At 49.4% G+C, this 21,881-nt stretch overlaps 2 protein-coding genes and 1 long non-coding RNA gene across 4 annotated transcripts; 1 reads left to right on the top strand and 2 right to left on the bottom strand.

The window, feature by feature from the left end:
- LOC136106235 (thymosin beta-15A homolog) lies at positions 1-1,512 on the bottom strand. Its single transcript, XM_065846474.2, has 3 exons — positions 1,406-1,512; positions 923-1,027; positions 1-509 (listed from the first exon to the last, which is right to left on the bottom strand). Exons 2-3 carry the CDS (start codon positions 1,020-1,022, stop codon positions 472-474), a joined length of 138 nt encoding a protein of 45 aa, XP_065702546.1. The 5' UTR covers positions 1,023-1,027; positions 1,406-1,512; the 3' UTR covers positions 1-471.
- A 4,267-nt stretch (positions 1,513-5,779) lies between these two features.
- PRPS1 (phosphoribosyl pyrophosphate synthetase 1) lies at positions 5,780-18,645 on the bottom strand. Of its 2 annotated transcripts, XM_065846200.2 has the most exons (8): positions 18,509-18,645; positions 17,744-17,947; positions 14,799-14,982; positions 14,373-14,471; positions 12,434-12,558; positions 10,536-10,709; positions 9,673-9,832; positions 5,780-7,772 (listed from the first exon to the last, which is right to left on the bottom strand). In XM_065846200.2, the coding sequence occupies exons 1-8, from the start codon at positions 18,514-18,516 to the stop codon at positions 7,680-7,682; spliced, it is 1,047 nt and encodes a 348-aa protein (XP_065702272.1). In that variant the 5' UTR covers positions 18,517-18,645; the 3' UTR covers positions 5,780-7,679. The 2 variants fall into 2 exon arrangements, with proteins under 2 accessions (XP_065702272.1, XP_065702273.1); XM_065846201.2 differs by lacking the exons at positions 17,744-17,947; positions 18,509-18,645 and adding an exon at positions 17,463-17,602.
- On the top strand, positions 18,235-20,132 carry LOC139828860 (uncharacterized). The gene is made up of 2 exons (XR_011740910.1): positions 18,235-18,475; positions 19,583-20,132. It is a non-coding gene; the product is annotated as an uncharacterized lncRNA (long non-coding RNA).
- The last annotated feature ends 1,749 nt before the right edge of the window (positions 20,133-21,881 follow it).

The raw sequence follows: 21,881 nt of genomic DNA, 5'->3' as shown, positions 1-21,881 counted from the left end.
GTAGGTCATTACTTTTTTTATTTTATAATAAACTTATTTTTCCCCCAAGGAAGACCAGAAAAGACAAAAACTGTGAGTGAGGGTACAGAACACCATGAGTGAAGGGTATGTAAGACAGAGCCAGGCCACAGGCCAGGCCAGCAAGGATTCCCACCCCCTCAGGCAGAAGGGTCCTGTCCCCAGGAGCCTCCACCACCCTTGCTCATCTCCCCACCGCGTTAACGCAAGACCAGTGGTGTCAACGGGAGTTGGCTGAGCGGCAGAGACGGGGTTAAGTCAGGCTACTGATGGACTGAGAGGGCCACATTTTGTTCCCCCCACCCGCCAAAGCTGCCAGCAAGGTGAGACGGTGGGTTAGGTGATGCAGCTGTTTTCTATACATGTACATGATGTAATTTTTTAAAAAATATGACTTAATTCAAAGAAAAAAAAAAAATCAAGTGGTAGCTCTTCCTGCCAGGTCATCTTCCTCTAGGAAGACTTCACACACTCCTTCTCCTGCTCAATAGCTGCAAAAGAAGAGAGGTCCATTAGTATCGGGTGCTTTATTTGTGGAAACACCCACTGGAGAAGGCTGCAGAGCAATCACTGAGGCCCTGGCGCCCAGTTCAATGGTTTGTCCCCAAGCAGGGTGGGCAAAACTCTTCAAGTCAGAGGGTGATGAGACACACACAGGTGATGGGAAGGTGGGCACCTCCCTTCACCTCTCCTCAGGTAAGGCAAGCCCTGAGGCAACAGCCCTACAGGTGTTCACACCCATTGCCCCGGGTGCCATACCCCAACCCCTCATCTCTCAGTCAGCGGTTTTCCACCTCTTCACTGGATTCCTCGGCGGTGAGATCAGCACCCTTGGACACCCGCTCCCCACACGGCCAGGCACCGGGGTCCCACCCGGCTCCTCCACCCCCAGCGCTGTACTCACTCTCCTTGGAGGGCAGCGTGTTCTTCTCCTCCGTGTTGGTTTTCTTCAGCTTCTTCTTGTCAAATTTCTCCACCTCCGAGAGGTCTGGCTTGTCACACATTTTGCCTGCAAAACCCGGCCCCCCCCACCCTCGAGGTCACCCGAGGTCCCCGGTGATGGGCAGACAAAAGCAGCCCCCGCCCGACCCCCCTCCCAGCACCCGCCGCGGACAATAGCGCAGGGCGGGGCGCGCCACCGCCCCGGGCCCCGCACCGCTCCCCGGCTCCGGGCGGCCTCTCAACCACCTGGGGAGCCCCGCCGGCGGCCGCATCCACCGGGGCAACCTCCCCCGCCCCTGCCAGCCGCGTTCCCCGCAGCCCGCTCGCACCGGGACCCCCCGCGCCCGCAGCCCCCACCCATGGGCGCCCCTCCTCGCACCACCCTGCGTGCATCCCCCTCCCCAGCACACCCAGCAGCCCCGCGGCGGCAGAGCCGGTGCCGTACCCGGTACGTGGCGCCGCTGTCGCGTCCCGCTCCGCTGCCAGGTGAGGATGGAGCGCCCAGCGTGGGGCGGTGCCTTATATACCCCGGCACCGCCCAGCCCGAGCGCCTATTGGCTGCCCGCCACCCGCTGAGCCTGCTGGGAAATGTAGTCCGCCCGCTGGCTGCCGCGGCAGCGCGGCCCTCGGGAGAACTGCCACTCCCGAGATGCCCCGCGGCGGTGGGCGGGGCCGCGGGGTGCGTATGAGAGTGTGTGTGCGCGCGTGTGAATGTGTGTGAATGGCTGTGTGTGTGTGCATGAGAGTGTGTGCGTGCGTTACCCGTTATAGGGAGCACAGACACCACTCGTGCTGCCCCTGCACACGCACTCTGTGCACACACAACCTCCCCCCGGCAGCCCTGTGCACACCCACAGCCACCCCATGTACTCTCCAATACATACCCCATGCGTTGCACACACCCTGCGCCTGCACACACATCTCGTGTGCACACACAGGCACCGCAGGAGCACACGCACCCAGATACACCCCCTCGGCATGGCCAGCTGTGAGGGGCAGCCAGGTGGTCCCCGTGGGAGTGGGTGACCCCGGGGCCACTGTCCCAGCCCCAAACCCTCCCCAGAAGCAGGTGACCCGCACATGTGCCCAGCAACACACCCGCCCTGCCAAAGAGGAACTTGTTGAACAAAGGAAGCTCTCGGGATAAAAATAGCCCGGTATTTTCACAGCTTTGCCGCCACGCTCAACTTGTGGCTGCACTAGTCGGGTCATGGCACTTTCTGGGGGATCTGGTCACTAAAGCAGCAGTGTGGGTGGGCAAGAAGCTGACCACGCTCTCGCTTGGCTGTAGCAAGGCCCAGGTATATAAAGTCTGGGGGGCAGCCAGCACAGACCAGATGGGCTGGTGTGCATGTGGAAAAAAATACCTTTTTGGGGAAAAAGCTGAGTGTAAGTGCAAGCAGCCTGCTCGTTCTCAGCTGGGAAGGGTAGCGGTGGCCCAGGGGACACCTGCACGCAGGCCACCAGGATGGAGAGGGGTTGGAGCGCCAGGATGCATGGGAGGCTTTGCAGTAGGGCCCTGTAAGGTGCTGAAGGGAACGAGGAGATGGGAAAAAACCAAAAAGCATCCTGACGCCCGTGTCAGACTTGCCAAAACCCCTCTGCAGAGATCCGGCATCGTGGCGAGCAGGAACGTGCAGCAGAGTTCCAGGGTAGCAGCTGCGCTCCGGCAGCTCTCACACCCGCCTCCTCCCAGCCCGCCAGCCGCTGGGTTTCTCTCCAGCCTTATCAGAGGTTTTGCAGAGAAGATCCCCAGCAAAGTGGAGGAAATACTTGCTTTGTGTTTTTTTTAGCTAGAAGACCACCGTCTTTGGACAGGGGGACTGGTGCTCTCCAGAGACAGCAGGTCTTGGCTGGAGCTGGCCCATTGCAGCAAGCCCTGAGGACATGTGAACCTTTCCCCTCCAGCTAGCAAATGCGCTCCAAATTAAAGAAATGCCGATGGCTGGTGTATGCAGAAAAGGCAAAGGCCAAGATCTAAGGCCAGGCCCTAAGATGCAGTTGCTACCGTGAGAGAAGCCTGGATGGAAAACAGCCTGAGGAGGCGGCTGCAGGCAAAGCCCCAGGCCAGGCTGCTCCCCAAGCAGCTTTGCTTCGGTGCTGCTGCCCCTCGGCACAGCCAGGTTTGGAGGTTGCCACAGCCCAGAGCAGCAAGCCCAGGCAGGGCTGCCTTCAGAACCAGCGCTGCAGCCCACCCTGCAGCACAAAGCCCTCTCCCACCTGAGAGAGGGCTCGTTTTTCTCACACAGTCAAAAGGAAGCAAAAATCCCACCCAGTTTCAAAATGAAAGCAGGAAACGCTTTTTGCCTTTCTGCAAAATAGTCAGACAAGTGTTTTGCCGTGCGTTCACACTCCAGCTGTGCCCACCTTCCCCCCAGCTTCCCCCTCTTTCCCTGCCTGTTCCCCGCAGCTTCTCCTTTGCGGATACCACGCGCTCTGCTGCAGCGTTTGTGAGAGGACCCTGTTCACAGCCCCTCACCAGCCCCGGCTGCACCCACCCCAGCCAAGGCGCAGCCCCCGTGCCGCATTTTATCTCCTCATTGCCGCAGCGCGTTGCAAACCCCGGGGGTCTTTGTCTGAGCACGAAGCTGCTGCGGTGGCCACGCCGGCAGGGGAAGGGGAGCTGCCCCGAGCAGCCGTGGCCAGAGCAGCTTTACAGCCAACCCTCTGCACTTCCAGCAGGCAAGGCATGGGGCTGCTGCTGGGGAACGTGAAACACCCATCTTGCACAAAGAAGAGCTTCCCCCCCTCCACACCCCCTGACAAATTTTCAAAGCCTCCTGTAACTGCACAACCTGCTTCTTTCTCATGTATCTTGGTATTTCTGCTTTCAATAATTTATACCAAAAAAAAAAAAAGAGAAAACAACAACCCTGAGGCTTCAACAGACAGGGTGAAAGCAAAACCTGACCCTAAATAGAGAAGAACCACTGCCAGCCATTTTAGATGAGTTTTAAATCTTCCACAGAACAAGGCAGTCAGGGCCCAGACGCAGCCTCGCCGATGGCCATTTCCAGGAACGCTTTATTCTGTTCTACAGGAAGGATGAAGCAGGTTTTCTCTATCTGATCAAGGGGATTTTTCAGCCTCTTGCCTGCAGGGACAGGCAGGGCACCAGCAGGGCCACCCAGGGCCTGAGCCCCCTCCAGCCACCACCGCTCAGCTGTGAGCCAGTCCCCGCACTCCACACGGCCACAGTTTAATTCTTCCTGCTCATTTTTAACCACAGCCTCCTGCCACAACCCTTTCTTTCCACCCAGGCAGGAGCAGGGAGCCCCAGGAAGGCAGCGAGGACGCTCAGGCCTGTTGTGTCTTAGAAAGGGCTCATTCCTCCTGTGGATTTTGCTGCTCCCTGCAGTTCAGAGAAGGGCTTTCTGTTAACCCTCAGGACTTTCCCATTGCCCAAGAGCAGCAAGGCAAGCTCCTGCTTTCTCTGTATCACAGAAAGACTGACTCCAGGAGCTGAAAAATCATCTGTACACTAGTAAGGAAAGGGAGAAACAGCAGGAGGGAGCTGCTGCTGACAGCAGCTTGAGGTGTGTCTCATCTTGCTGCGAACAGCAGACAAGTCCTGATGCCTGCAAGGCACAAATGGTTAAGCCCAGCTTTCACAGTGGCTTAAGGCATTCCTGCTTGTTAGCTTCAGCTACCAGGGCAGGTGAGCTGGGCTAAGATGCAGCTCTGTTGATGTGTTCTCTTCCGCTGATGCTTTTATAGCAGGCCACAGATAGACAGAAAGCAGCTACTAGCAGCAGGATCAGCACCTGCATCTCTGCAGCCACACTCCAGTAACAGCTTAGCAAGTTACCCACCTGGGATTTTTCCTGCTTTCTATGGTATTTCTTCAGCAGCTGTGAAGAAAGCCTAAGACAGCACACAGTTCACCTCCAGAGCACCCTGCGTGCTCTCCAGGACAGGCTGGAGAATCAGTCACCTCCACCGCAGCAGGTAGCTCAAAACAGCACAAGCACATCCTTTTCAGAGCCACAGTGCTGTCATGCAGCAGTTTAAGTCTGTGCCCTTCCCCCACTCCAACCCCCAGGTTTTACTTAATAACTACAACAACAGTATATACACATCAAGAGCAATGGTCACCTTTGTACAAACATATGGCTGTAAAGCTCATTCTGTTTCTTCTCTAAGGAAGGTGCAGTCGTCTACTTCACCCCCAGCTATCTGGGGGGAAGAAACACCTCAACCCAAACCAGTTCACCTATTCATTGACCAGTACTGCAATGACAGGTGAATGACAGCATAAGTCTACCTGAGGCCATGGTCATGTTTCCTGAGGTAATGTTCAATCTAGGTCTGGAAGTCTACTGCAAGGCCAAAGATCTTTCTCTGGACCTGCCACCTCATCCTTCTGACTTAATTTATACTTTCCCCATCTACAGTATGCAATGAGAAAGGATCAGGTTTAGCTAGAACAAGTGCTTCTCAGGACATAATCCTGCTGCCTCTCATCATTAGCTTTGTGCAAGAACTTATTCTCCATCTGTACTTGCTAAACTATTCAGGTTTTCCCCTACCTGGACATTACATGAACAGATCTGCTCAGATACATAACTGAACAGCACAAGATACAGGTGGTAGTACAGTTTAACAATTAAGCCTTGGTCCCAAGCTGCTTCTTCCATGCCAAACCTCCCAGTCAGCCCCACTCCAAGAGGGGTAAACTAGATGACCTCCCAAGGTCCCTTCCAAATAACTCCATGATTACTCCAAATTACTCCATGATTTATCTTGCAAGTGACCCAATTCAGAAGATGCCCATCACCTTTGTAAGGTTTTTTAGAAGCATTTATAAGCAGAGACCATGTTTTTAAATAAAAGTTTAATTCCTTCATCAGGTCTTAAGTTTAAACACAAATGCTGCTGAAAATCCTCCCAGCGCTGCTCCCATGTCCCAGCTCTGGGCTCTTGGGGCACTGGGGGCTCCGGTGCAGGAGGCAGGAATTGGACTCTGGGTAGAGCTCAGTGCAGGATGCGAAGCAAAGCAGCAAGAAACGCACACTTTCCAGACAAACACCAATTCTTATACAAAAAAAAACCCGCTAAACTGTAATAGAACTGTTAATGTTGCCACAGGACAGGAGTTGTAGGAAGGGAGAGAAGTCTTCAGTAAAAGGCACAACTGAAAAAGTACTTAGCTAGATCTTAACCAAGTCTTTCAGTTAGTTCCACTTACACCCCAGCATCTCAAACGCATGCTAGTTACTCTAGCAAGCCATTTCAAGTTCCTCCTTTTCCCTTTTCCCCTTTCTCCAGCTTAAAACCAAAAGAGGAGTGCTTATAAACACCAAAGCATAAAACAGCTTGGTCTATAACGCAGTAATAGTCCAGGAGAGACTTAACAGTTTACGATTGTCTGGTACAGATACCAAGTATTCAAGTTTCAGATGATACTTATTACATCCAGGAGCCTCAGCCAGCTCTAGTTTTGGTATTTTTCTTTCAGGCACTTTGCTGCCTGTCAGGTTGGTGTTAGATCTATAGTTTTCCCAGTACTACGTATCACCAGCCTCTTCAACCCATCGCCATAAGCACTCATTAGCAGCAGCAGACAGGTTTTGTAGTCCCGCAGCCTCCTGTGCTCCCTGGTTTAAGTTCTTTTGCAAGGAGCCACACTTTCAAAGCAAGGCAGGCAGGACAAGCAACCAGAATGTGTCAGTAACTTACAGGCCAACAGGATTGCAGGCAAGGAGAGGCTAAGACAGCTGGACACAAAGCAGTTGTGTATTAGGTCACCCCAGCATCTGAGCAGGCATGTGCTAGATGCAACAACCAAGCTACTAGACGATACAAGAGGCTCAGTTTACTAGTGTATTGGTAAAAAAAAGATCAAGGATTTGCACAGCAAGTCAAGGTGCAGCTATAGTACATGACAGTAGTCCTCTAATTGCTAGCAAGGGTAACAGTAAGCTGTGAAATTGAGAAACTGGTTTTAGCCTATACTAAAAACTAAAGCACACAACCACTGTGGGTCCTCTATGTAAGAGGGAAAACAACGCTTGTCCAGGATGCACCTTCACCACCAAGTTCCCACAGAAAGGCAGTACTGCACAGACTATGCTCTCACCTTTGCTTTGCTGTCTAACACACTAATGGGCATTTGATTTCATTAATAATTAAGCAGAGTTCAAGTTTGAAAGCTACAGTAACCTATTTTCACGGGAGGAAGCTGTAGCAGAACTACCTCCCAGGTGCCTGCCAGGGCTTCACTAGAGTCAAGGCTTCCCCATTGCTCTTCACAGGCTTGTCAGGCTTGGAGTGGTAGGACAGCCAGCAGGCTCTCAGGCTTTTGCTGTAGATCCAGATCAACATGGCCTAGGGAGCTCTACTTCCCAAACAATTTAGGGTATGCATGCACCCTAAGTTAGATCTTCTAACCCTGCCCACAGACAAACTCTCTCCCCTCCACCCCCTCAGAAATAGTGGCCGTATCAGTCCCGCTCTCCACAGATGGGTAAAATTGAGTCACTGCTACTGCTGAGCCCCAATGCACAGGGTTGCTGGTGGAGCTGGAGTGTTACAGAGATGAGCTTCCCCCCGCCAGCCTCCCAGTGTTGGGACCAGAGCCAGCAAGCCTGACTCAAGCAGGAGGAGCTGTGGAGAACTGCACTGGAACAAGCAGAGTCTTCTACTGAACTTCACAACAAACTGAACAACTTTTGGTTTTAAGAAAAAAAAGCCATACAAGCAGCAGCTGGCATTTGCTGTTATAAAGGGACATGGCTGAATAAGTAGGAGACAGATTCCCCATTATGAGTCCTCCTGATGGCCTCCGCAAGGATCATGGAGATGTCAATCACCTGGAAGGGAAGAAAGATGCATCAGTGTCACTAAGAAGACATCACGCCTGGAAGAGCAGCTGGCAAGTTCAGAACTTAAGGAGTAAACTCATCACCCAAATTTATAATATTCCAGATGGAGACAAATGACTTCTACAGAGAACTGGGATATAATTACATATAATTCTCAAGATATTCTACATAGAGCATTACAAGAATTATTTCCCTGTTAATCTTTGTCAGGACAAGTCTGCCACTCTTCTTTCCTGAGACTCCCTAAGCTCAGTCTGTTTACCTTAGGACAATCCTATTCACTTTTTGTAGGCTGCAGAGAAGTTACGGGAGTCTAAATCAAGATTAGATCACTTCCCTGAAGTCGTGAGGCTTTAGTATGGGTGCCAGCAGGCTAAGAAAGATGAAGCTGCTGTGCTGCAGCTCAGCTCCCTGGCGCTGCACCAGCTCCACCTGGGAGAATTAAACTTCAGTAAAACTCCAGGTCTGAATTGAGTAGCTACAGCATTTCAATAGATGTGGTGTGAGTAAGAAGCAGCGTGTTCATAGCGCATTAAGTGAACTCCATATGTAACATTTTCTTTCTTCTGGATAGTTTGCCTCCTAAGGAGGGTAAGAAAAAACTTCAGAGTTGCAGAACAGACAGAGTATGAGGCTCATGACAAACCCTTTAGTTCTGTATTTCTCAACACTGAACATCAGATGGTGGCACAGAAGAGTGAGGTGATAAGTGAGAGCCTGAAAAACTACTCACCAGCAATCTTTGGCTACAGCTATTTACATAGTGATTACCTGCTTAACATTTTGCCTGCATGAAACTGTAGTGTGGAGCTTATAAAAAGTTGAAGCATATGACATCTTGTAGATGTGCTCAGTTGCAGGAATATAATCCAGAAGCTATTATTAAAACAATCCAATAGCAGTTTGCAATCAGCTCCGAACTTACTTCCAAAAGCAGCTGAAAATTCACTGCAGCTTCAACCAGCTGAGCTTTCTTTTCACCAGAACCCCAGTACTGGGGAACCTGTTACACTTAAAAGACAGTGCAAGCTGAGTCTTCATGGTGTCACTCACTTTCCAGAGCTTCTCCAAATGCCTGTGCTCCATACACCCGCACTGTGAGGCCAGAATTTAGGATGTCCTTGTCCATGCATATGCTGTAGCAGTACCTGAAGCTTCTGATGGACCTATCATGCCCAAATACTCAGGTAAATTTGCAACTTCCAGCTTTTAGCTTTCATCTAGATGGCAAAGTATTTTTGTTTATCTTTGGCAAATATCTGAACGTTGTACTGTGGAGCTGTGTCAATGACTTGTAGTCAAACCAGCAAGACATCCATGGGACAAGACTGCAACTCCTCTTCAGCTCACCTGTACTGCTGTGCTGACCAGAAACAAAGCACTCACCTTCCCCCGGCCAGCCCTATTATGCTTCACGAAAGGGACACACTGCTTGAAGTGCTGCCCATTAGGTGACAGATGCACAGCTAAAGGTGGCATTACCAGCTTCAGAAGTTCCTATCTGCTTCTGCTTCAGTATTACAGTGCCATGTATTACAGTATTACATGGATCAGCTTATCCCTCCTCCAAACTGCACAGACACAACTGCTTGCTTACACCATGGCACCATTAGATCAGTGATCTGATATTGGTAAAACAAGCCGTGAAATAAGTTTACCTAAATGAACTGTTTAAGATGAACTGGATTAGAAGCTGCATTTTATCACTGTAAGAGGTCTGTTATCCTGCAGCAATAGGAACAAGAGAACTAGTCAACACGGCCACTGATTCCAGTAGCAATGAAACTGCCGCAAGCACTAGACAGTATTATGGGGTTTTCCCCACCAACAGGAGGACAGACAAGTGCTAGCACCCCCAGCAGTGACAGAACAGAAAGGAGATGCTCACCTGGATTTTAGGGCACTGCTTCATCTTGTCCTCCTGCGGTATTGTGTTTGTGACAACAACTGCCTCAAAACAGGCGTTGTTGATCCGAGAGATCGCTGGCCCAGAAAAGATCCCGTGAGTTAAGATGGCATAAACTTTGGTGGCTCCAGCTGACACAAGCCTACAAGGTGGGGAAAAGGAGAAGGATTAAAAATTCTTCACAAGTATTAAACTGACATTAGTGCAGGGCACATGGTAAGCATGGAAGAAGACAACACCACATGCTTAGGGGACAGCCTACCTTTGATTCCCCCTTCTAGCCCATTACTGATTTGGGGGATGAAAACAATTTAACAAGTACCACAAAATCCACCACAGACAAAGTATACATTGAAAAATAAAATCCTTCTTAGCTCTGGGACTTTTAGATTAGATCATGAAAACCACCTTCTGTGATTTTTGCCAACACAAGGTAGCAGATACTTAATACTGAATGTTGCATATGCTGTTTTTTCTAATGTAGAAAACTTGAAATATGTCAAAGCTTGGAAAGCTCATTCCTAATAGAAATTCAGCTATATGACATTAAGGTGATGGACCAGATAGCACTGAGTTCTACCTTGCATAGTCAGCGACAGTACAGTGGAAGCCATACTTTCAACACAAGCATTTTTCAAATAAAGAAAAGACACTACAATCTTCTAGCTGTTCCCACCACTGTGAGAACTTTAGCTAGGCTTTTTACTTACTCTGTATGACATGAGATAGATAATCAAGAAACTGTATGTTACTTCGTGAAACCTGACATGCAAATAATCCAATTAACTCAATACTTGTTAACACCAGGTTTCTGATTTAGGAAAGTATCAATCAACCCTACTCACTTGTCTGCAGCGTGACAGATGGTACCACACGTGTCTGCCATATCATCCACCAGAATGGCCACTCTGTCTTTCACATCGCCCACCAGCACCATGCGATCCACCTCGTTGGCTTTCTTGCGCTCCTTGTGAATGAGGGCGAAGTCTACATTCAATCGATCAGCAATGGAGGTCACTCTGAGGAAGGAACAGATTCCAAACAATGCTTAACTCCACACAACAGCTTCAGTTAAATCTTTGTTAAAACCATTAAGCACAAACTGCCACTGGAGTAAAAGAAGCTGTCACCACATCTGTTACTGCTTCCAAGCAATTAATAGAAGATGCTCTGCCACCTTAGTTTCCCTTCAAGCAGTTAAACTGCAATCTCTGATCTAATCTCGCAATGACAGCAACTAGATTAAGATAAAACAATCTTTCATCCTGACCACTGTAAATTAATTTGCATTTGAAACTCAAAACAAACCTTAACCAGCAAGTCTGGCAAACCTGAAGTGATCAGAATGCCTGGGAAGTTGTCATCTTTATAATGCTACACTAGAAAGACTAAAGCTGTGCTACAACAGGGATCTACTCGCACTCATACAGGCATTCAATTGTCACGTATGCAAGTACCAGCACGAGGACAGTGCCAGGAGTGCACATCCAAGAAATGCGAGTCCACCACCTCACATTTACTTTGGTTAAAGAGACCACAGAACAACCTTACTAGAGGGACCTAAACTTTACTATTCATCAGTATCAATATGTGAAGAGTTTAAAAGCATTCAGAGTGAGCAGGAACAAAAGATGAGTAGACTCCTAGCTCCAGTACATCCAACTCATCACCCTGGGAGTCCAACACAAGACTGTTAAACGAAACTGTTGACTGAAGTATTTAGTTCTGCAGTATCTCCATAAAATATTGCACCAGCTAAGATCCACACATTTCAGTTTAAGTGGCTTTTGAAGAGGTTTTTTCTCAGTAGTCAGATTATAGCTGTCTGATTTGGCATTCATACAGTGTATTACGCAACAAGCTACAGAAATAGATTAATATACAAAAGGTCTTGTCCAAAACAAGGGTCACAACAAAGCTACAGGAAGCCAATCAGCATTCTACTGTGGTATTATCCCTTGGTTGTTAGCATGTTTTAAGGTATCTGTTGCAAAAGTATATGGAGGAGGTCAGCAAACACCAACATTTTGGTGTGACAGCCCTGGATTAAAGAACACATCTGTGTGCCTTTGCTGTTCACACATAGCCCTTACACAGAAGCATCAAGGAACAGGTTCTCCCCATGAACACCAGAGAATATCCTGAATTGCCCAAACTGGCATGTTTATTTGCAGAAAGATGGGAGATTGTCAGACTATCCAAGTAGAAATGTAACAGATGCCACTGCTTTTTGGAAAGGAACCAAAGGAACCTCCTCTCAGGGAGGAGGAGTAGCAGCAGGCTTAAGTTCCAGGCTAGATATTCAAATCAAGGATAACAAGAAAATTCCTCAATAGACTAAGCTTAATACTGCAAAAAACCCAGCCTGGATAAAAATGTATAATTAAGCAGCAGCCATAACCCTGTCTTGGCATAAGGGTATGAGCCACACAATTCTCTCCTTCAACCTGCAAAATTACTATTCTACAAAAAACTGCTTTAGTCCAAGGGAAGTAGTAATTGTGGAATTGCTATCTATGGAGCTGTGATTCTTGAAGCTATTTAACCTTTCATGTAGCCCAAGAAACCTTCTAAACATTCCCTAGGAAGAACATCTGACCACTCTTCAGTAGATGCCACAGACTGTCTTACAGAAGAAAGGCTGGCAGAGGGAACACGTATCTTCAGAATGAAGTCACAAGCGCTCTCAGGAATTCAAGCAGATACAGAAGCAGCACCTGGATGCAGCTGTCTGACAGCTTACCTCTTGGCTCCACCAGCATCTGGTGAAACAATGGTGCAGTTTTTCCACTCCACAATGTTCTCTTTGATCCATTTAAGAACTGCAGGCTCAGCATACAAGTTATCAACAGGGATATCAAAAAAACCCTGCAAGGAAGACAACAGGAACATATGTAGCTGAAGGTCACATTCCAAAAACAGTTGGAAGAAGCTTTCTACATGATCGGGCATGCAGCCACTGCCTTTCCACAGCTTTCCCTTCTACTTCCACTAATGCAAGGCAGCAGCCTTTGGGATATACAGAACAGTAATGTAAGAAGTCTTCAGAGCCAGAAATAGTTTAGGAGCATAAATAACACTTTACATCTGACACCTTCACAATATGTAACTAGTTCTATCCTAGGGGAGTATAGAAAACTAGCATCAAACATGCTCATTTTCAGAGCAGCAAGCCGCCTGTTTACAAAAACCAATCTTCAAAGCTCATTACCTGCACCGTTTCCATCTACAGGAAATCACTGAGAAAAAGGCTTGAGTAATATTTGCTTTCAGACTAATGCAGCCGGTTCCACTATTTTACACAGACCCAGACGACTCCTCCGGGTAAACCTCAAAGGTCACTAGAAGCCAGAAGTTAATCCTCCACAGGGAGTGACAGGCAGGAGAGTGAGCCCAGCAACTCTAGAAAAGTGTTTCAAGGTACAGGGGCAACAGATTTTCTCAGCGTCATTCCTTCTGTGCTCAGCAACCCTGCAGCTACAAGAACCAGGCTGAAAAAGGCCAGATGTTGGAAGCGTATAGACAAACTAAATTATTCCATTGAATCTCGCCACTGCTGCTGGTGAAGCATCAACCCTATGGCATACATCACAACTCCAAGCCTCTTAAGAGGGATATCTCCTTCGGCTCTGCTCTTATTTTGTGATCTTTCCCAAAGTCTCAGCTGTGCCCGCATTGATATTTTCCATCTGAGAAAAAGTATTTCTGGGGAAGTTATACTGGAAGAAACTATAATGAAGCATGAATAGCTGCATTTTCAACTGTTAAAATGACAGCCAGCCTACCTACTTCACCAGGAAGGAGGTATCGCACCCCTCTGCGTTTAAGTGTTTGCAGCAATACAATAAGATGTTCTCTCTTCTGCCACACACCTCTCAGTTGCACCAAGTTGGTTGCTTGGTCTTAGAGCACTTGCTCAAAGACACAACTGGCAATTTAACAGCTTGCTGTCCCTCTTCTCCCTGGTATATGCTCTTGGCACTTCTCTCACCCAGCTCCAGTCAAGATTTCAAATGCTCTGTGAGACTATGCTGTTCACTAAGCCAGCAAAACCCATGAATAATTTTCAATTCACCAGCAGCTTGGAAGAGAACCAAAGCCAGCTTATGCAGAAGAGCAGCACTGGATGGGTATAAGTGGGATTGCCCATCTTGTCAGCAGCAAGCTCTCAGACCCTGCCGTGCTCAGCTGAACCTTCACAAGCAGCTGTGCCTGCACACCTGGAGGCAGAGAACCTCAGGGCAGCAGTGTCACCAGCCACTGTGTCCAACACAGCACTGCTCACTTCTCCCTGACAACTCTGTAAACATCAGAAAGCTCTACTCAGCATTTAGGAACACTCTCGATAAAGCCACTGTCCATCGCAAATCCCTCAAAGTACCAGTTAAGAATACAGCATCACCGTGTGGCAACAAAGTTGCATGAATCATTTACTAGCCCAACATTAATTTACACAGTACTCATTATGCTTAGTCTGATCAAGAGCAGCTATAATTTACAGCTGAACCAGTTACCCATCTCCCCATCCTCTTCTGACTGATTCCAAAAGTCCCCACCAGTCCCTGGTTTCCAAGTCCTGATCACTGCTCTGCCTAAAGAAAAGCAGATTGCTGGACAGCGTGCAAGGCAGTAAAGAGGCTCAGGCTGGAACAGGTAAGTACTGCCCCAATTTTAGCTCCTACCTGAATCTGAGATGCATGCAGGTCCATGGTGATTATATGATCTGCACCTGCCACAGACAGCATGTTTGCGACCAGTTTCGCAGAGATTGGAGCTCGACTCTAGTACAGGAAAAAACAGTGTTTAAAACAAGGTCAACTCCTTCATCAAGATGTCAGTCTTCCACTTCTAGGCAATGATTTACAAGCAGTTACTAAAAGGAGTACTCGTTAGCATTGCATCATTTCATCAGCTGGTGATTACAGCTTGGTGTATTTTCAAGAAGAGCTAGATCTTTATGGAAATATGAATTTGCAGTCCCATGCTCTGAGGTCTAAAGAAATTAAAATACACCTCCTCTTCTATGCATTCATCTAATCCCTGTTCAGCAGCCATTACTTTCATCATGCATTCATCTTCCCAGCAGAAACCTTTCCCACATCCCTTACCTTGTCCTTTTTGTCCTGCCGAGCATAAGGGAAGCAGGGTATGACAGCAGTGACTCTGCTGGCTGAGGCAATCTTACAGGCGTTTATCATGATGAGCAGCTCCATCAGATTGTCATTGATCTCCCCACAGCCACTCTGCACAATGTAGACATCCTCTCCACGTACACTCTCACCTATTTCCACACTAGAACAGATGGGGAAAGGAGACTTGTATCCAAATCAAAACACGGCCATTACATGTGCCTGCAGAGCAACCAAGGGATCACATTCCCAAGGGTCTGTGGGTGACAGTGTCATATAATCAAGGGTGCTAGGCAGGAACATTGTTGCTTATTTGCTCAGTAACTATTTTACATTGCTCACTGGATCAAATTTAATGGTCAGTCAGCAAGGCTAAAAGCTCCCAGCCTGCACACTCCATCTCAGCACAAGCTGAGCATGTAAACACCCCAGAACTGGCCTCATTCCCCTGAACCAGAAGCACAACCACCTCAGCTGAAACCAGGGTACAAAGCAAGCAAGGATGATGGCCAGTCAGCAGAGAAAGCCAAGCTCAACTCCTACCAGGAGCTACGCTGCAGATGATTATTACATTTAGAGTCAGAACAGCTCTTCACTGGCTTTAATAGAGAAGCCCTCCAGCATTTCAGTTCAGAAAAGCTTTTGGGGTTAATTTCCTCCTGGATGTAATGCACACTAATCCCTGCTGATGAACGGACTGAATGGAAGCCAAAGGTCCTGTTTGCCAGCAGCAAACCACCAGCTTCAGCGCCTGTATCGAGACACCTGCACCAGAGTTGGAAAGAAAGCAGCAGCCTTGGCTTTCAGGTTTCATACAGAGCAATACTGCACAAGGACTTTCGTAGGAATGGATTAACTACTAAGGACTTCCAACACTTCAATTTAGAGAAGGCTGCCAGATTTGGAAGTCATCAGAAATCAGTCTACCAAGGACACAGTTGTTCCACAATTTTTCTTCTTGCTCACTCGCTCTGCAGACTGCTGCTACATTAAGTTCTAGGAGCAAGGAGACCATCATCCAACGCACTACTCATGATTTCATTTACAGAGCACCTGAGGGTAGATTTCCCATTTTAATTGTTCATTCTCTGGCCTTCCTCCCCTCTTCTTCAACATGGTTTTGATGACTGCTCACACTTACAGTCTTACTGCTCAATATCCATCAGCAAACTGCTGTCATCTTTATTGCACACCGACAGCATACACCAATCTCTCACAAAGAATCTCACCCAGCATGAGAACCTTCTGCCAGGTGTCTGAATTCACAGTAGTTAACATATAAGTGTAAACTCCAACTGCACTTATTAACAGTCTAAAATTAAGGTGATTCAAGACATTAACTGAACTAAATTATCAATGAAATATTCTGTTAATATTTTTCTGAGAAGCATGTGCTATCAATTTATAAGGGTAAACACCTGTTGGGTATAAAGTCACATTACCTGCTGACCTAAGAACCTGCTAGCAAGCCAACTGGACAAATAATAGCAGTTCATAAAGATCAGTGAGAACAGCGCAATGGAAATGGCTGTAAACCAAACACTCTTTTTAAAACTCTCCTCTACAACTCTTTGCACTACCCCTGAAGTTTCAGTTACAAGCAATACCCGTGCAACAGAAACATAACATTCTATATCACATGCACATCCTGGATTATCCTAGAAAAAATTACTGTCACAGAAGAACGGAGGGGTTGGAGCAATCATTCAAGGTTTTCGACATTATGCTGTGTGGTGGACACATGCCTAGTGTTCTTCTCTAAACCAGGCTATAAGAATTCTGAATCATTTCTAGCCTCTCCTTTAGCTTCTTCAAGCAGGACACCAGCAAGACTTATAAAGCATAGAGACAGAAAATAAGACAAATCTTCAGTTTCAGAGGCTGGTGGAACACAGAGTGCAACTACATCATGGGCTGCATGTCAGCCTCTGATCCTTCCTGAATCATTTTATGTAGACCTTTAAGACTTTGATGTTGTCCAGGGTAGTTTAAAGGCACCAGCTACACCCTAAGCACAAAACTGTCAAGCCTCAAGTCATTGCGGTCCAGCCTAAGCAAGGAAAAGGCTGATTAACAAGGGTCAAACCCCAGGAGATGAATTATTCCCATCAGCTCTAAGCTTTTGGAGTGGCAGCGGCAAGGTCTGGCTGGTGAATTCTGCTGCTCCAGCCTCTCGTCACTGCGGTCGGGTGACACGAATCCTTCCCTCCACGTGTAGGAGGGCTGCACCCCCACCAAGATACAGGGAAAACCTTGACAAGGCCCGTGGCACAGCCCGCATGGGCGACGGGTGCTTCTCGGCGGAGGCCGCTAGAGGCACCGCCGGGGCCGCACAGCCCAGCACATGGCTCACCGGGAGCGCTCCGGAGCTCCACAGCCGCTCCCCGGGACAGCCCACCCCGCCAGGGCTCCCCCCTCCCCGGAATGTCGCGCTCTGCCGGGCCGGTTGTTTCAGAACTCGGTAAACCCCGGCTCGGCGCCCACCGACGTGACCACCACGCTGCCCCGCAGATCGGAGCTCCGGGAAGGGAGCTGCTCAACCCGAGACAGTGGCGCTGCACGGCGGCCCCGCATAGCGGTCCCGCACAGCGGCCCCTTGGCTGAAGGACGCCCACGGGAGACCCGGCCCTGCCCAGGGGCTACCTGCAGGGGAAGGACGGGATGCGCTGCAGGTCCCTGGCCCAGCAGGGTCGAAGCAAAAGCGCTCTGCCGAGGCCTCCGAGCGTGGACCCCGCCGATCCGCCGCTCCCCCGGGGCCGGGCCCAGCCGCAGGGCCTGGGCCGCCCGAGCCCCCGCGCCAGGCCCGACCCCACCGCGCCGCACTACAAATCCCAGCAGCCCCCGCGCGGCGGCTGTTGGGACCCCAGCGCCACGGCGCCCCGCGGCCCGCCGGGAGCTGTAGTGCGGACCCGCCCCCGCCTCACCACGTCTCCTGGTTGCTGAATTTTTTCGTGACCACCTTTCCCAGCTCCAGGCCGAGGCGATCGGCGATCTTCTGCGACAGGTCCGGGTGCGAGCTCCCGCTGAAGATCTTAATATTTGGCATGTTGGCGGGCGTAGCAGCGACGCTCTCCTCCGCGCCCCACCTCGTACCGAAGCCGGCTGCCGCAGGGGGACGAAACCGCCTCCTGCGCGGGGACGCGGCACAGTGGAGCACACACCACAGCGACTCACGCCTACCCCGCCATCTTACCCTTCCCGCCAGCCGCGCGGCTCTTTATAGACTCCTTGCGCCCACAGACACACCCCTGTACGCTTCCCATTGGCTCTGGCCGGCCAGAGGCGGGGCCCCGCCTGACAACGCGTCGTAGCTGGGCGTGGCTCCAAGCTCTACCCCCTGTCCCGCCGGCCGCCTAAACAACGGCCCCCGGTGGGCGTTTGCGATTGGTCGTCTTCTGGCCATCTAGTCTGCGATTGGTCAGAACGTCCGCGCCTAGAGCTGACCGACGGGACTGTCCCACGTCGCCCTGGGCTGCGGGGGGGATGACGGGGTTCGTTGTGCGTGATTGGCAGGCGACCCCCCCCCCCCAAACCTCCCCGGCGGCCATGATGGCCCCTCTTCCTCAGGGGGGGCCCAGGGAGAGCCCGGTCAGCGGGGGGAGAAAACGGCCCCGTTCCCGCCGCAGGTGCCGTGCCCGCGTCCCCCGTCCCGGCGGGTGAGGATCCCCGCGGCGGCGGGGAGGGGTTACCTCAGCATGCCGCTGTGCCTCCGCCGCTGCCTCTTGCCGCCGAGTGCCGGGGCGTGCGCCGAGCGCGCGTCACCTCGCCGGGCCGCGGGGCCGCGGCGTCATGCGGTGTCCCCCACGGCGTCACGCGGGATCCCCCCTGCCGTGCTGTGCCGGTGTCCCCTGCCCGGCTGCCGCACCGCCGTGTCGCGCTGTGCGAGCGTCGCCTCCCCCGGCGCTGGGCCCCCGGGCCGGGCTGTGCCGCCGCCTCCCCGCGGGACGCTGCCGGTGACATCGCCGCGGGTGGCTCGGGCTGCCCCAGCATCGCAGCCACAGGCCGTGCCGCGCCCCCGGTTCGCTGCCCGTTGGAGCTGCCCCCACGCAAAGCCCCGGCTATGGAGTGACGGGCTGCGGAGCCACAGCCACGCTTGGCTGAGCACCCACCAACCTGTGATTTGCGCAGCTGTCTACAGCTACCTGACAGGAGGTTGTAGCATAGAGGGTGTTGGTCACTTCTCCTGAGTAGCGACACGGGAGAAAATGGCCTCGAGTTGCACCAGGGGAGCTTTAGATTGGATATTTGGAAATACTTCGTCCCAGAAAGGGCTGTTGGGCATTGGAGCAGACTGCCCAGGGAGGTGGTGGAGTCACCATCCCTGGAGGGGTTTATAAGAGGCACAGATGAAGCTCTTAGGGATATGGATTGGGGCCAGAGTTGGGTTATGGTTGGATTCGATCTTAAGGGTCCCTTCCAACCAAGACGATTCTGTGATTCTATGATTCATTAAGAGAAATTGTAGCTTTTTCAGCACAAACAGAAGCCCAGGCACCTCCTGGGGGAGGCTGGGCAGTGTCAAGGACATTGGGGACCTAAGAGCTGTGCTGCCTGGCCAGCCCCGCGGTTGGGACCCTTCCCCAGCTCTGAGCTTCAGAGGTTGGCTGGAATTGTGTCAACATTATCAAATTGGAACAAGTTTTTAACTTTTGAAGGATAGCACTTACCTTCTTCACTAGAAGACAAACCTTTTGCTTTTTGTCTTGCAAACGTCCAGTCTACAAAAATACTAATAATTTATTTTCTTTGCCCTTTTCTCCAAGGGTGCTCGGTCTCTTTTCCTTTGGCTGAATCATGAATGGATCCTATTTAAAAAATGATGGTAGCACGCTTTATGTGTGAAGAGGCATCCACTTCTCATATATACAGCCGGTGTGACTGGTCTCACTGCAAACTCAATGAGAAAAAACCATGATGGTAATCAACATTTTCTGCACTTGTCCTCAGAATTTACAACAATGCTTTCTGCTATTTATTTTTCTGTTGGAAATGGCCTTTGGCCGTGTTATAAGATTAAAGAAATTGTAATTGTGGCGGATACTCTGACCTGCAAATGCAGAGGTGTTTTTTCTGTCTTCTGGATCATTTTTAAAACCTGTGTGGGTACTATTTTAACAGGCTGTTTAATTTAATTTCTGAGGGGATTTTTTACTTTTATAATTGTGGTTTTGTACCTAATTCTGTAATTAGTCTCCTGTGAACTTTCAGCCTGCATGTGATTGCATTATGTAGATTAATTTAGCTTTTGCAAAAGTAAACATTGTTCAAATGTTTTCAAATATACAAAATAAGACACAAACAGCTTCTTCAAAATTTGCATGCAGTCATGTCATTCCTACTCATTTTACTTGACTGTACATATTTTTCAGTGATAAAGCTATGTAGTCTAAAAATAACTTCAAGGCCTCTCTTTCCTGCAAAATACAGACTACAGAAGATTTGTTGCTGCTATTGCAGTTTGAATAATTTGGATGATAAATAACTTCTTTCCAGTCCCCAAAATATTAGTTTCTGGTTTTGAACCATTTGCTTCATTATTGGTATAAATTCCATTTTTTCCCCTGGTCTTGAATACAGAACGAATGTCTCCTGTGCCCCAATGGCCTTGTCTCCTTCTCAGTTTATTTGTGAACCAGGCACTGGGAACTTGAGGCTAAAAGCAGCAGCAGGTGTATTAAAACATGCAAAATATGCCTCTCATTGACGAGCTCTGAGTTTCCTCTACTTGGGGCTTTTGAAGTAGCACGTCTATCAGTTTCCCCCTGGGATCACAGAGGTGGGATTTGCAGGAGTGAAAAACCTGCAAAAGATGAAATTAAAACCTTAATCCTGTAAACTGGGGACTAGCAACCTTTCCTGTGATGACGTCTTGTTTTCCTCAAAGGCAAACAGAGCCAGGGGCTGGGTGCTGAGGCCACCCCAGGTCTCTCCAGCTCTGCTCATTCGCTGCCTTGTGCTGCTGCCAGCAGCATTAAATGGCCACAAGTGCCCTCTAAGAAAAGTCCCCGCTGCCCTTGAGCCCTTTGAATACCACAATGGCTTTGGAGGTCACACAGCACTTGGGTTATGAGGACAAAAGTCCACCTGCCATAATGATTATCACCATTGCTAGCAAAGCTCTTAGAACCAGGTAATCTCACAGATTTGATTGAGGAGAAGCTCTTAATGCACCGAAGTCTTAGGTAAACAAGGCCCCAAAGCTTGTGCATGAGGTTCCTCAGCCATACCTTGTCTATTGGCAGTTTGTGTTGCCATTACCTGAAGAAGAAGGGACAAGGAGAACAAGCTTTGGAGAGGGAGATGTTTATCTGGTTCTTGGCCTAAATGGGGTGAAGGGAGAGATTGTGTAGTTGAAACCCACTGGCCTGTGAGTCAGGCTGTCTGTCAAAGGGTGCTCAGGAAAATGATCATGGCCTAAGTGAAGTTTGGATGTGGAACTGCACTGGAGTATCTCCACTCTTGTGTGGACACCCTTATTCAGAATTAAAGCGCCTAATTCCAGTTGGCTTGCTTCACTCTGAAAGCAAAATATAATAAATTGAATTATCTACATCCAATCTACAGAACTGTATTTACTTTTCCTGTGGTTTACAATGCTGGCAAGCATGAGTTGGCTTTTGGTAGCAGAATGAACCGGCTCATAGCCTGAGCTGCTGTGTTCCCTCATGTTTTGGAAGCTGTCCAACTAAGGAGAACCTGAAAGCACATGAATGGCAAAACCCCATTTTTATTTACCTGATTCTATGGAGAGGCATTTAATCAGAAATAACTTGAGAATATATATTCCAGGAAGTTTTAAGCAGCAAATTAACGCTGTCAAATTTTATAGTGATGTCAATCAAGACAAGTAGCCCTTGTCCCTCTCTTGGCACATTCCTGCATACAATTGCCACTCAATTACCACCAGCCACTTAATCAAGGACACATTTTCATGCAGAAAGCCTGTGGCTGAGGGTTGTTTTTTTAATTCTTTCTGTCGCCTGGTGACTGCAGCCGGTTCTGTTAATGAATGGCACTTGATAGCAACAACAGAAGGCCCAGCCCTTTGTCTTGGTAGCTGAA

The sequence above is a fragment of the Patagioenas fasciata genome, chromosome 11, assembly GCF_037038585.1.
Source record: "Patagioenas fasciata isolate bPatFas1 chromosome 11, bPatFas1.hap1, whole genome shotgun sequence".
Taxonomy (NCBI): domain Eukaryota; kingdom Metazoa; phylum Chordata; class Aves; order Columbiformes; family Columbidae; genus Patagioenas; species Patagioenas fasciata.
The sequence above is the reverse complement of the archived record's forward strand: the minus strand, read 5'-3'. Positions and strand labels throughout refer to the sequence as shown.

Bases quoted from the DNA above. Each gene is read 5' to 3' on its own strand.
- LOC136106235 (XM_065846474.2), bottom strand. From the start codon at position 1,022: ATGTGTGACAAGCCAGACCTCTCGGAGGTGGAGAAATTTGACAAGAAG. The intron at 510-922 runs GTGAGTACAGCG...CTTCTTTTGCAG, and splicing joins CACGCTGCCCTCCAAGGAGA to CTATTGAGCAGGAGAAGGAG.
- PRPS1 (XM_065846200.2), bottom strand. The intron at 14,472-14,798 runs GTAAGGGATGTG...TTCCTGTACTAG, and splicing joins GGCAGGACAAAAAGGACAAG to AGTCGAGCTCCAATCTCTGC. The intron at 10,710-12,433 runs GTAAGCTGTCAG...TTCCTTCCTCAG, and splicing joins GATGCTGGTGGAGCCAAGAG to AGTGACCTCCATTGCTGATC.